Below are 12,697 nucleotides of genomic sequence, written 5' to 3'. Positions count from 1 at the left end.
TCACATAAATGAACATCGCAACACAAAGAAGTAATTGAATTCTATTTACTATATTACATGCAATTCAATTATCCGGCAAAACAAGGATGACGGAAATACACTGCTGTCAATACAGAACAACCAATACAATATTTTCAATACAAATATTAGAAATGTAATAAATATATTTTCAATTACATTATTTGATGGAGTATAATATGATGTTGTAAATCCTACATGGTACAATGGTTCTATTTTCCCATTCATGTATTCATATTTTGTAACATCACTTTTGACAGTGTTAATGTAAAGGTTAATCCATTATCCATTCAGCACACATAACATTACAATTTCACAGCACTTTAGTTTGAAAATATTTCCCCAAACAAGGAAAACAATAATGCAAACACAACTATTTAAATATACAGAGAACAGACACATTAAAAGCAAATACAATGTTAAAAGGTAATTCTCTTGCATTCTTTTCAAACTTGGCCTATTATTTGTTAACAACAAAGGTTTTAGAATCTCAGTATCTCGTCGAATGCTGCTATGAAAGCATGCAACTTAAGGTGCAGTTTGGATCAAATTGATCCAAATTTTATAGATCTGAAATGTAAGTATAATAAACAACGATGAATTCGATTTTTTTCCCCCTGACAACAGGCCAAAAGAATGCTGTTCATGATCTGAAATGATAGGCCTACATCTCTCCCCATTACATGCACATGTTAGCAGGTTGTAAGGAACAAGCACTACTTGTTTTACTTTTAATGAAGGCACCATTTGTATATTAATGACATTATGGTCGCTGTCCTGATGATGTACATAAAATCCTCAGGGTTCATTTGTACATTTGTAGAGATTGCACAAATGTAAACACGTGTGTACAATCTTAAATGAACTGATTGGGATTAGTGTTTTTATGTTATGTATATTGTCAGTAGGCCTACTTTTTTACTATAATAAAATAGCTGTCAAACAAGTGTGATAAAGAAGTGTCCAGCAGGAGAAAGGTCACTGGATTAACCAACTGGTATCTCAAAATAGGCCCTATGTCATTTTTTTCCCCCATAAAAAAGTGGTTTAAACATTTTCTCATATTTGTTCAAATATAGGCTAACACATCAACAGGCTCACAACTGATGCCATGTGTTGTTAGCTTGTAGATCTGCTATTTTCTAATATCTATATATAGGGCTTACGTGGGTGAAAGAAGGCCTGTTGTCAGTTCTGCTCCACAGTGAAATTTGACTCCGCTCTGCAAAAAAATAAAAACAAAAAACAAATATGTTATATAGCACAATGTGGTCTAACCACAGAAAACAATAGGCTACAATCAAAAACAATTGCTTTACAAATCATTAATACAGCCAGTTCAAGTTTCAGTCACTTAAGTAGGCTATAAACAATAAAACTAATATTCTTCTGCTTTTAGGAATTCTTTAGGAGGTCTAGGCCTACGCCTACTACAGCATGACCACGGTAGCCTTGGCAAGCTGAATGACACATTTTCACAACAAAAACCTTGCGGAAGCGTTTAATGTTCATTTTCCCAGAACAGCTACACATGACCAGTCGCCTAGGCCTAGACAGCAAGGTCACTTTGAGACATGTGCGAAGGGAGCGCCACAAAACCCCTATCAACAAACAGCACACAGAGTGTGGTCATTCCATTATCAACAAACGGTGACAGGAACAGTGGTGACAATGGTTTTCCATGCGGCCCGCAGCACACTCATAATGTGAAGTACATTCACACTGTAGTGTATCTTTATTCTTTATCATCCACAGTGCTTTCACATGAAATGAACGGTGATTATTACTAAATGGTGATCTGCTGCCACCGTGAGGACATTTAACGCACTGCGCTACCAGTGAACAAAGGCTGACAGCACCATGGTGAGCAGCTAGTAGGCTAATGTGAGTGTTATCATGATACAGCTATTGTTCTACTACTACAGAATGGCAACACTTACATGTTGTCCTTGTTCACCATATGGTTATTGTATTCCAGGATAGGTGGAACGTTCTCTTCATCATCAAGCTGTGGAAGCTGTGGACAATCAAATAAAATACAATTAGGCCTATCCATCACTATTTAGGAAAGAAAATAAACAAATAGAACATGTTGTTGGCATCAGATTATTACAAATACATGGTCTGTGTAACGTGTCATGATAGAAAACATGATATACCACAATGGTGAGCTGCTTTTCTGCTACAGTGGTTAGATTTCAGAATAAGAACGTTTTTGGCATATTTCTGTTTTTATACATTTTGCTCAAAATCTGGGTTCTGTTTCAGAATCCTGCAAAGGCACACTTTGAATTATGAATTGAATAGCAATGACTGACAAACATGGTCATCTAATACAGTGGTCCTCTGCTTTTTCAAGGCCGTGACCCCACAAAACAATTGTTTGAAATGTGGAAACCACCCCCACCCTGACAAGCACTTGGAATTGAAGGGGTTGAGGCATTACATTTTGTTTCACTCGGTTCCACAGATAAATATTGTGAAAATAGCAGATCTACAAGCTCACAGCGCCTCGTGTTGTGAGCTTTTAAATGTACTATTTTCACGATTATTGCCTCTTTCTTATATCATTTGACAATTTGACCAATGTTTCACCAGTTTTTATTCTATAGTGTGTTGATTACTTTTAGCCTAATGGTCTTTTTTTCTTCCTTTCTTTTCTTTTCTTTTTTTCAAGTTTCATGTCCTTAAATTGCACTTCACTGTCATCTGGGGACCCCCTCAAAATCATGTGGGGGACCGCCCTGGGGGTCCTGCCCCACAGGTTGAGAACCACTGATCTAATATAATATTGAGCATTAATAATGTGATGCTTTGCTATTTGAATGCTGTGTCAGCCTCTCACCTCCCAGTAAGGCTCATCATCGAAGCAGTTGTCATCAGCTGGGTCTTTCCAGATGGGCATTCTGAGGATGCAACCTGAGGAGGGTAGGAGAAGACCCTGAAGTCATTTATACTTTGTCCTACAAGTAGGGGTGGGCGATATGGTGATAATTATCGTTGAGACGATACAATGTCTCCACGATACGCCTTTTCAGAGGTATCGTATGTATCGTGATACAATTGAGGGAGCCTTGTAAAAATCCTGTTTAATCGTTAATACAGAGATTCATTGCAGAAATCAATTTAAACCTGCATTTTGGTCTAAATCAGTAGTTCTCAAACTTTAAAATGTCAAAGTCTCTAGTAGCAGATCTACAAACTCACAACACGACGACACGTCACACAACGTTACATGTTGTGAGCTTGTAGAGCTCACAAGTTACAGTTACACAACACTTAGTTATCCACATACAAACAATTTGCTCCTTTACTGTATGTGAGCAGCTATAACTACAGACTGTGTGATCAAGGCCAGAATAGTGTTCAATCTTTTCCTTACCAACAAATATGCCTCCACCGACCCCAAAGCAGATGGCCACACAGAGAGCCGCAGCCTGGTAGCCGCCCTGTTGTGTAGGCACCACGTCTTTCCAAGGACCCTCGAAGTCATAGGTGTTGATCAAACTTCAAAACAAAATTTGGGCTTTTGTCAATAGGATGGGACTTACTGATTGATTGATTGATTGAATACTTTATTAACATGCTTATTTACAGTAGGCTACAGCCAGGTATACAGTCATATTAAGGTAATGCTAAAAGGATAACACAAAAAGTCCCGGGGGCTTGTCTTGTTTCCATTGTGTTCTTTTGTGCTCTGCTAAGCTGTTTGAACTCATTTGTTCTCATATCCTACCTTCAGTAGTGAAACCAGACACATAAGTGTAGTGTTTAGTATGCCTAATAAATCAGGTAATAACAATGCACTGTTGTTGTTGTAGTTTTCTTTTAGAAGTCTTTATCTGTGCCTACTGCCCAGAATCATAGTTGAACAGGTGTAAGGTAAATAGTACTGGAAACGTGTATTGCAATCAGTATTAGTATTGGTAACGATCGATTTGGGAACACATGCAGTTCATCAGTTATCAAACGCATCCCTCCCTACTCTCTAGCCTACTCTGAACCCTGCAACAGCTAGCTGTGAGCACTCACCCTTCACGACCGTAGACCTCCACAGTGGCACTCGCAGCAGTGATGGCACCCACGATGCCACCTATTACACCTGGCATGGCGTGGAGGTTATGAATCCCACACGTGTCCTGGATCTTCAAATACTTCTCCATAAACGGCTGGGGGAAGAAAGTCGAGTCAGTGGCGTTTTAATTAACATACAGTATATTCAAAATGTTGGGGACCAATCAGCACACAATTAATTTGGAATATATACAGTGTCAGACAGGTAGACAGACAAATATTGAAAGGAACAGGGATATCAATTCTACAAGTCAAAAGGGAGATGAGAGCTGAACATGGTAGGCTATTAAAAAGTCCTTAAATTGTCACTTTAAAAATGTGCAGATACCCTCTATACACCGTTATGTTGGTTTGATTACTGTTGAGTGAGTAAACAATGTTGCACATTAAGTTCAATCATCTGGGGACCCCCCAAAAAGGTTGAGAACCAGATTATTAACATAATACACAAAGAGATGAAATGCTGTCTGAACTACCGTGACATAAATGTATCCCAGAGTGGAGATGATGCCACAGCAGAAGCCTACGATCAGAGAGCCGTAGGGCATCAACATGAACTCCGCTGCAGTGCCCACCGCAACCCCTCCTGCCAGGGTGGAGTTCTGGATGTGGACCTGAGCAGAGATGGCAAGAAATGTGGAGAGGGTCCTTAATCACTTGAACCCTAGCCTCCATATTCTGGGGGGAACATTATAGACCAAAAATTGCAGATTTACAAGCTCACACAACGCGCCGCAATGTGACACGACACGCTGTGCGCTTGTAGTTCGGCTATTTGTTGGCAAAGATATTTGGTGAAGACGGAATGAAGCTGTCCAAGTACAGAGACAATAGCTCAGCTCCAGTTAACTAAGTCTTCTAGACTGAGGGTTTACTATAACAATAGATTTACCAGTTACAGTTTGTGTACAGTTTGTAACTAAATCTGTCAAATAATGTAAATGTATAACGAGTAGTAGTACAGTATTTGAAATGGAAATACTCAAAAAATTAACCATAGAACTGTACTGCCTGAGTAAATGCACTTAGTTATTTTTCCACCCATGCAACATGGAAATGAATCATTGCACAGTGCAGTCCTACCATGTCTAGCTTGCCGTGCTTCTGGAAGAGGCTTGAGATGGCCACGGTGGTGAGCACGGTGGAGGCTAAGGCCAGGTAGGTGTTGATGGCTGCTCTGTGCTGCCCGTCACCGTGGTCTGTGATGGCTGAGTTGAAGCTAGGCCAGAACATCCACAGGAACAGGGTTCCTACGCACCAACACACAGACAGTGGGATGTGGTGACTGGAGGCCGGGCTTCCTCGACATTGCTTGACAGTCAAACTTAAGCTATATATGACACTTTGTTGTTTGATGGCGTTGCACACAAAAAAAGAAAACATAAATAGCCGATGTGCAAGCATATAGATCTGCAGATTTTTCTTTTACATTTTTGAAAACCTTTGCATGCAAAAATAGGGACTATAGGGATGTTGAGGATGTTTAATATACCATTCTCTTTGACATGCAGGTTCTTTGACACTCAAACTTTGATAGGACTTTGATATATATCGTCGTTGACGGGTGGAAACCTTGTATGTCCAAAACCGTTCGTTTTTATCATTTAAAAAAATCAACTAAACTAGTGAAAACAGCCGATCTACAAGCACACAACGCCTCGCACCGCGAGGCGTTGTGAGCTTGTAGATCTGCTGTTTTCACTACTTTTGTGCGACGGCCTTGTCTGATGAAGCAGGGCTTTACTTCGCGAAAAAACATATACATTTGAAACTTGGAGATACAAGGTTTCTGCCCGACAGTGACGATATATATATATATATATATATATATATATATATATCTTTTCTTGTTATTGAGAGTTCTTAACTAAGCCTATCAAAATCACATGAAATGCTATTCTGATATTGGTGTTCTCTCTTAGAATTCATCATTTATTTATATCAATTGTTCCATGAACCAGGCCCACCTATCATAGCGAAGACATCCGAGTGATAAACGGAGCCCTGCAGGCGACTGCTCTGGTCCAGGTTGGGCCGGTAGAGCATCCACGAGATGGACAGCCCATAATAACCCCCGAATGTATGGATCACCATGGAGCCTCCAGCATCTCTGGCCTATAGGAGGGTCATTACAAATTACTAAATGTTATAAGCAGCAGAATATTTACTTTTTTTAATCAATTGTAATAACAAGATTCCAAAAAGACAAAAGAAAATTGCCCTGGGAAGATTGGTCTGACACACCGAGGTTTGAAATACAGAGCTGTGGGTAACCAATAGGGTATGCGTGTGACATCATCATCATACCCGGAAGTTATACGGGAACGCCTACTGAGTGGCAAAAACTACTTTCTGGCCTTGACAGCCCATACATCCAAACAGAAAAGTTCTATCTGATTGCATTAAATGACATTAAAGGTCCTACACCATGCATTTAAAAATAATTTATATAACACTGTTTGTGTCCCAAAAACGTTTTTGAAAAGGTTTGAGGCTAAATTACCACTCCTGAATACAGAGCCCCTGTCATTTCTGCCTGGCTTTCAGAGCATTTTCAGCTGCAGTACCACCTTGTCCTGAGTGGGAGGACTGCGCTATTGAGCCAGTTTTGGCCCCACACTCCTCCCCACCTCCTGCTCAGCAGGCCTGCCCACCCCTCCCCAACCCTCTCCCAGCTCCTCCTGCCTCCTTCTCAGGCCTGCCCACCCCTCCCCAACCCTCTCCCAGCTCCTCCTGCCTCCTTCTCAGGCCTTGTGACATCACAAATCTGACATTTCACAATCAGGACCGTTCTGAGACATGCTAACATAGATCTGCCCATAAACTGAGAAAGACACAATGGTCAGAAATAGGACTTTGTGAGGATAGAAGTTGCTGGTGGGACACCAAGAAAATACATAGAAATTGGAAAAATGAAAATTCATGGTGTAGTCCCTTTAAGTGACGCTAAACTCACTTTGCCAGTCAATTTGCCACTCCATTTGCCACTCCATTTGCCATTCACTTTAAAGTGGGAAATGTTTTGCTGTGACATTTGAATATGTTTGTAATCGCCCCTTTGAAATGGGACCTGAAGTTCCAGACTACGCAGTGATATTTATCTGGTCATGCCTTGCCAGGCTACTCAAAAACATGATATGAAAAAAATAATAATTCACACAATTCTCACATGTATGAGCTTGATGATGATGAATTCCTCCACGGCGAACAAGGTGATCCCAAACAGAGTGAGCACCATCAGCTGGACAGGGCTGACCTTCCCCAGCACAGCACCGTAGGCTATTAGACAGCCTGCCACACAGAAGTCTGCATTGATCAGGCTGCATGAGGGGGAAAACACAGAGACAAGTCAATTCCACAGTAAAGTTCACAGAGGTACTCAGAAAAGGTGTTACATTTTCCAAGTGTAACTATGAGAGTGTGAGAGTGAGAGGGTACAAATGTAACCACATTTTATTTATACACTCTCAGAGTTAAATTAAAAAGTGTACAGTCTAAGTGAGTGTTGAGAAAAGCGTTGGTGTGTCACTATACAATGTGTGAAAAATTAAATGTACAGTATCATGTTCGGTCATGCACTGATTCTAACCCACTTGAAATGCAACATGTCACCATAACTCCACTGAAAGAGTAGTAACCTTATGTTGGTGTCAGTCTCTCTCTCTCGCACTCTCAACATTGTCTTTATGCTCAGTTATTTGTTTATTTCCTTTATTATTGCAGGAAGTATACTGTGAATATCTATGTATATGTGGGATACTGTCTGACAGGTTTCTTCACTTTTCCTTCCACCCCAAGATATCTCTTGTTTATATTGAAACTGTGCAGGTGGAGGCATGAGACATGCATGGAAGGTTGAATGGAAACATGCAATTGTAAATACTGTCATATCGTGGCTGTCATCTGGTTGTAAGCACCAGTATGTTGTGTCCTTGTGAATATAACCTTATTGAGATTTGTTTCCTTGTTTTGAATATAATTCATTTGTTGATAATTGATATGGTTTGATTGAATCAGTCATTTTTGTTTTTACTTCATACAGTACGTGTAAGAGGAGCAGGGTTAATGTGGTGACGTGGTTTTGAGAAGTGTTCCTCTTGGGCGTTTACTTTTCAACTCCGATCTTGATCTTTCCGTCGGTGTAGTCCAGGGAGTGGAACCAGCCCTGCATCAGCAGTGCCCACTGGAGGCCGAAGGCTGCTATGAGGAAGTTGAAACCAACCGCACCGAAACTATAGCGCTTCAGGAAGGTCATCAGGAAGCCAAACCCCACGAATATCATCACGTGAACGTCCTGGAAACCTAAAGGTGAGGAGGGATGGGAGGGAGGAGCAGTACAGAGGAGCAGTGGAGTCAGGGACATGAAGGAGGTAGAGATGGAATAGACAATAGAGGATGAAAAGAAAGATGTATGATGAAAAGCTTTACAATCCAATGTTTTGTCATAGGCTGGCAAAACACTGTTCTGATCAATGCATTTCAAGGGATGTATATGAACTTTGAACCCCAAATGGGGTTCAATGTACCTTAACCACTTGTCTTAAACCCTTGTTGATAGGGGTCCCTCAGGGCTCTATACTTGGTACTCTCCTTTTCACAGTCTACACTAAATCTCTTCGACGAAAATAGCCAATCTACAAGCTCACAATGTGCTACATTGTATTGTGAGCTTGTGGATCTGCTATTGCCTGCGAATGTTTCATATTTATGGAATGTACACCTATTATGATATGCCCAGAATAGGGATGCTGGTTCATGTGGTAAATACTTGCATACTGTATGTACTGGGGTGTACTTTCAAGCCATCAGAGAAAGCTCTATCAGACTAGATTAACAAATAAAAGGGGCCGGACATTATGCCACTATAGTACAACAGTAAGTTGTGGAATGACAGAGCCTACCATTCACAATTCCTACAGTTACAAATGTATGTTCTTTTAAACATCAGCTGATTATTATTATTTACGTATTTCTTCATTTATTAATTTAACTCATTTTAACGTAACTCATTTTACAATTCACCACAGTACATCTGGCATCTGGCCTTGAACATAGTTGTTCAAATCAAGGGTGGGAAGCCACCGGGTAGGGAGGCTGATCTCTGCTGCTGAACTATACTCTATAGCAGGTTAGTCAAGGCGTCTGTCTGTTCAGCAGGGAGCAGAACTGGGAGTGTTCTCCCGCATGCGTTTAAGCCATCCCGGTGAAACTCGTCACTGTCAGGTGAAGAGGCTGGTGGCTCCATATGAATCACAGGAGACACGTGCTCATCTACACCCTCCCACATTACCAACTAAATGATATGGGTCAACAGCAACTTGGACTACACACGACACGTGTGGGGAAATGTGAAAGTTGGCATAATGACAAAACATTGGGAGAAAAGGGTATCAGGGTATCAGGGAACAAAACTATTTAATGTAATTTATTTGTGCCACATTTTTATTTTCTAGAGTGTCAGTGTGCCATGTCAACATAAATTTTAATGACAAATATTTTGTCATATTTTGATTGGCAGGACATTGTTATAAGGATCTTTAGACCCAGAGCAATAATCCACCAATCTCCATGACTCCCTCCCCAGTCAGAGTTCAGAGTTTTAATGAGTGTAGAATTATCTGCAAGATGTAATTTGCTATAAATTAGCTAACTTCATTTAATTGACCACAGTTAATTATTTTTAATTACAAATATTTTAACATATTTTGATTGGCAGGACATTGTTATAAGGATTGTTAGACCCAGAGCAATAAACCACCTATCTCCCCGACTCCCTCCCCAATCAGAGTTTTAATGAATGTAGAATTTTGTGCAAGATGTAATTTGCTAATTAGCTAACTTAATTTAATTGACCATGTTTAAAAAAAGATTTGTTTTTAAAATAAAAATCCTCTCTCTCACACGTCTGCCAGTGTGCCAGTGATCACCCTCCCCTGTGCCAATGTTGGCACCCGTGCTTAAGGTTGCCTACCTCTGCTCTCAACACTTTGTAATATTGTCAAGAAAAGTGCTATACATATTTTATAGTTGTCATTCTTATGTGAAGCACATAAGGGTACAAGAGCCCATTCACAACAAATTCTGAACTCGACCCATTAAAACCGGGTAAGGATGTGTCATTTTAGATTTTAGCGTCGGCTTTTCAAAAATAGTAGATCTACAAGCTCACATCACGTCACTTCATGCCATGCTGCTATTTTGTAACATGTTTAACAAGTTTTGAAAGAGTTTGAAACATAATAATTTTGAATCAGGAAAAAGTGTGAAAACCACTGATTTAGAAGTTCCTCGGGTCTTAATGGGTAAAACGTGAATGTACATATTTTTTCCAGGAAGAGAAATGCCAATGTAAACATGGAGGTGAGGAACGGGGCATGGGGGAATACAGCATGACAAACGTGACTAAAGGACACAACGTGTGTATTTACGGTGCGTTCTACAAGAGCAGGTTCAAGTTCAAGTTCAACTGTGGCGACAATACTGACAGAAGAATGTGACTGTTGTACAGCAAAATCCTCTGTGTTCATTTAACTCTGAGATTGTAAATCCAGGTCCATGTACTACATTCTCTGAGTTACAAATGCAAGAAGTATATTTTTATATGTAAGCTGAACTATGACAAAAAGGTGGATACTTCCCAATAACTACCTTTTATGAGGCTGACACCCCTATTTGGTAAGCAAGAATAATATTTGTCATGACAGCATGACAAACAGGATGTCAACATGACTAAAGGACACAATGTTTGTTTGGCATAAAAGCTGTGTTAATTCAACCGTGAGAGTATACAAATTGAACCAAACGGACCAATACAATAGTTTCCCCTCCCCCCCCTTCCCCCCTGTGTGTGTGTGTGTGTGTGTGTGCGTGTGCGTGTGTGTGTGTGTGTGTGTGTGTGTGTGTGTGTGTGTGCCTGGTCTGGCCTGGCCTGAACAACAGCGCCCCTCCCTTAACATGTGTGGTCAGAAAAGGTTACTGCAGGCTACAGACAGACAGACAGACAGACAGACACGCAGACAGACATACCCACACACACGGCCACGTATAGGAGCGTTGTGACCACCGCTCAAAAACAGTGGATATTACTGTGTAAGGTAGAAAATTATGTAACTTAGAACACATTCCTCTTCAACGTGAACAGGCATTTGATTTGTGTCATTCCCAGCACTCACACACCACCACCATCAGCAAGCACCAGCATAAACTAGCCACATATCATTTACAACATCATTGTGTGTACCTGTTTACACACAATGATACCCATAATAAATGTTGGGCACAGTGCTGACTACAACAGATTTCCATTACATTGTGAAACATTAGAGGCTCAATACAAAGATCAAAAACACTCCAGAAATGATATAGACTCCATCAGGCTGAACAGTTTCTTGAGCCGACTCCCAGACTGTCCATGTATAAAACCCAGAATGGGGGGCTGTACTGTACTGTACTGTAACGTAACTCTTTGAAGTCATACAAAATAGCATACTGTAAATGTGATCTCATGACCCTGTCATGAAGATTTATTGCTTAGCTCTGCACGACAAACAACAAACAAACTGTGCCAAGTTCATCTTTCAGCCATCCAACACCTCTGCAGAGATGGTCTCTTGTGATGGCCTGACATTGACACTGCAGGTTTTGGGGTACACTGTCACAACACTCATTCAATACAACCACACCCACACACACATTCTGTAACATGATACAGATATAGATATAATGGCAACGCACAGATACAGTACTACAGTATATGCAGAAGTATAGAGTAGAATTTTAAGATCATTTGGAAATATTATCTGAATTAAAGAAATATATTTATTTCTATAAATCTATTAATAAATAAGGGTAGCATGGATATACTGTATATACTAGGTAGACTATGATAGAATGGGAATTAAGTAGAAAGGAGTCAAACCCCAAGGGAACAGTGCACCTGTGTGTGTGTGTGTGTGTGTGTGTGTGTGTGTGTGTGTGTGTGTGTGTGTGTGTGTGTGTGTGTGTGTGTGTGTGTGTGTCTCAGATCTTTATCATTCCTGCTGGGAATAATGTAATACTTCGTTGGAACAGTTTCAGGTATTGTGTGTGAACTGTGTGCACAGCAGTCCAATACGCAATTATTTAAATAAACAAACAAATAAATAATAATATATTTATTGGTGAATACTTTATAGATAACTCTAACCCTATAGAACATTTTATAGATTTACAAATATATATTTATATATAAAAGTAAATACAAAATAATAATTATAAACTTATAAGGATAATTAATTCAAGAATCAGTCATTTATGAAACAGAACCATAAAAAGAAAGGGAATAATAAAAGAGAGCAGGTCAACTTACTTGGATATCTGAAATAGAAGTCATTCTCAATGTCACTCGATATATTGTCATGCTTTCGGTGCTCTATCCAGTGCGTGTCGGCTTCTTCATCATAACGGATAAAAACTCCAAACAAGATGATCATGGCAATTTGCCACACAAAACAAACCGGAGGAAGACTCATTCGGACATTGGGGTTTTTTGGACGGTCACAAAAGTCCCTGAAGCTCTGAACACAGCCCATGTTTGAACGTTATTATTAAAATAAAGAAAGGAAGG

General features: G+C 40.0%; 1 protein-coding gene across 1 annotated transcript; it reads right to left on the bottom strand.

Moving 5' to 3' along the window:
• Positions 1-1,206: 1,206 nt before the first annotated feature.
• Positions 1,207-12,662, bottom strand: rhcgb (Rh family, C glycoprotein b; the record flags this gene model as incomplete). Its single annotated transcript, XM_080736491.1, has 11 exons — positions 1,207-1,240; positions 1,959-2,035; positions 2,864-2,937; positions 3,401-3,525; positions 4,051-4,187; positions 4,569-4,706; positions 5,176-5,342; positions 6,060-6,207; positions 7,262-7,412; positions 8,202-8,394; positions 12,440-12,662. 11 exons carry the CDS (start codon positions 12,660-12,662, stop codon positions 1,207-1,209), a joined length of 1,467 nt encoding a protein of 488 aa, XP_080592617.1.
• Between the last annotated feature and the right edge of the window lie 35 nt (positions 12,663-12,697).

Source organism: Nannobrachium achirus (assembly GCF_963921795.1).
Source record: "Nannobrachium achirus genome assembly, chromosome: 11".
Taxonomy (NCBI): domain Eukaryota; kingdom Metazoa; phylum Chordata; class Actinopteri; order Myctophiformes; family Myctophidae; genus Nannobrachium; species Nannobrachium achirus.
Note: the sequence above shows the minus strand (reverse complement) of the source record. Positions and strands in the feature narration are given on the sequence as shown.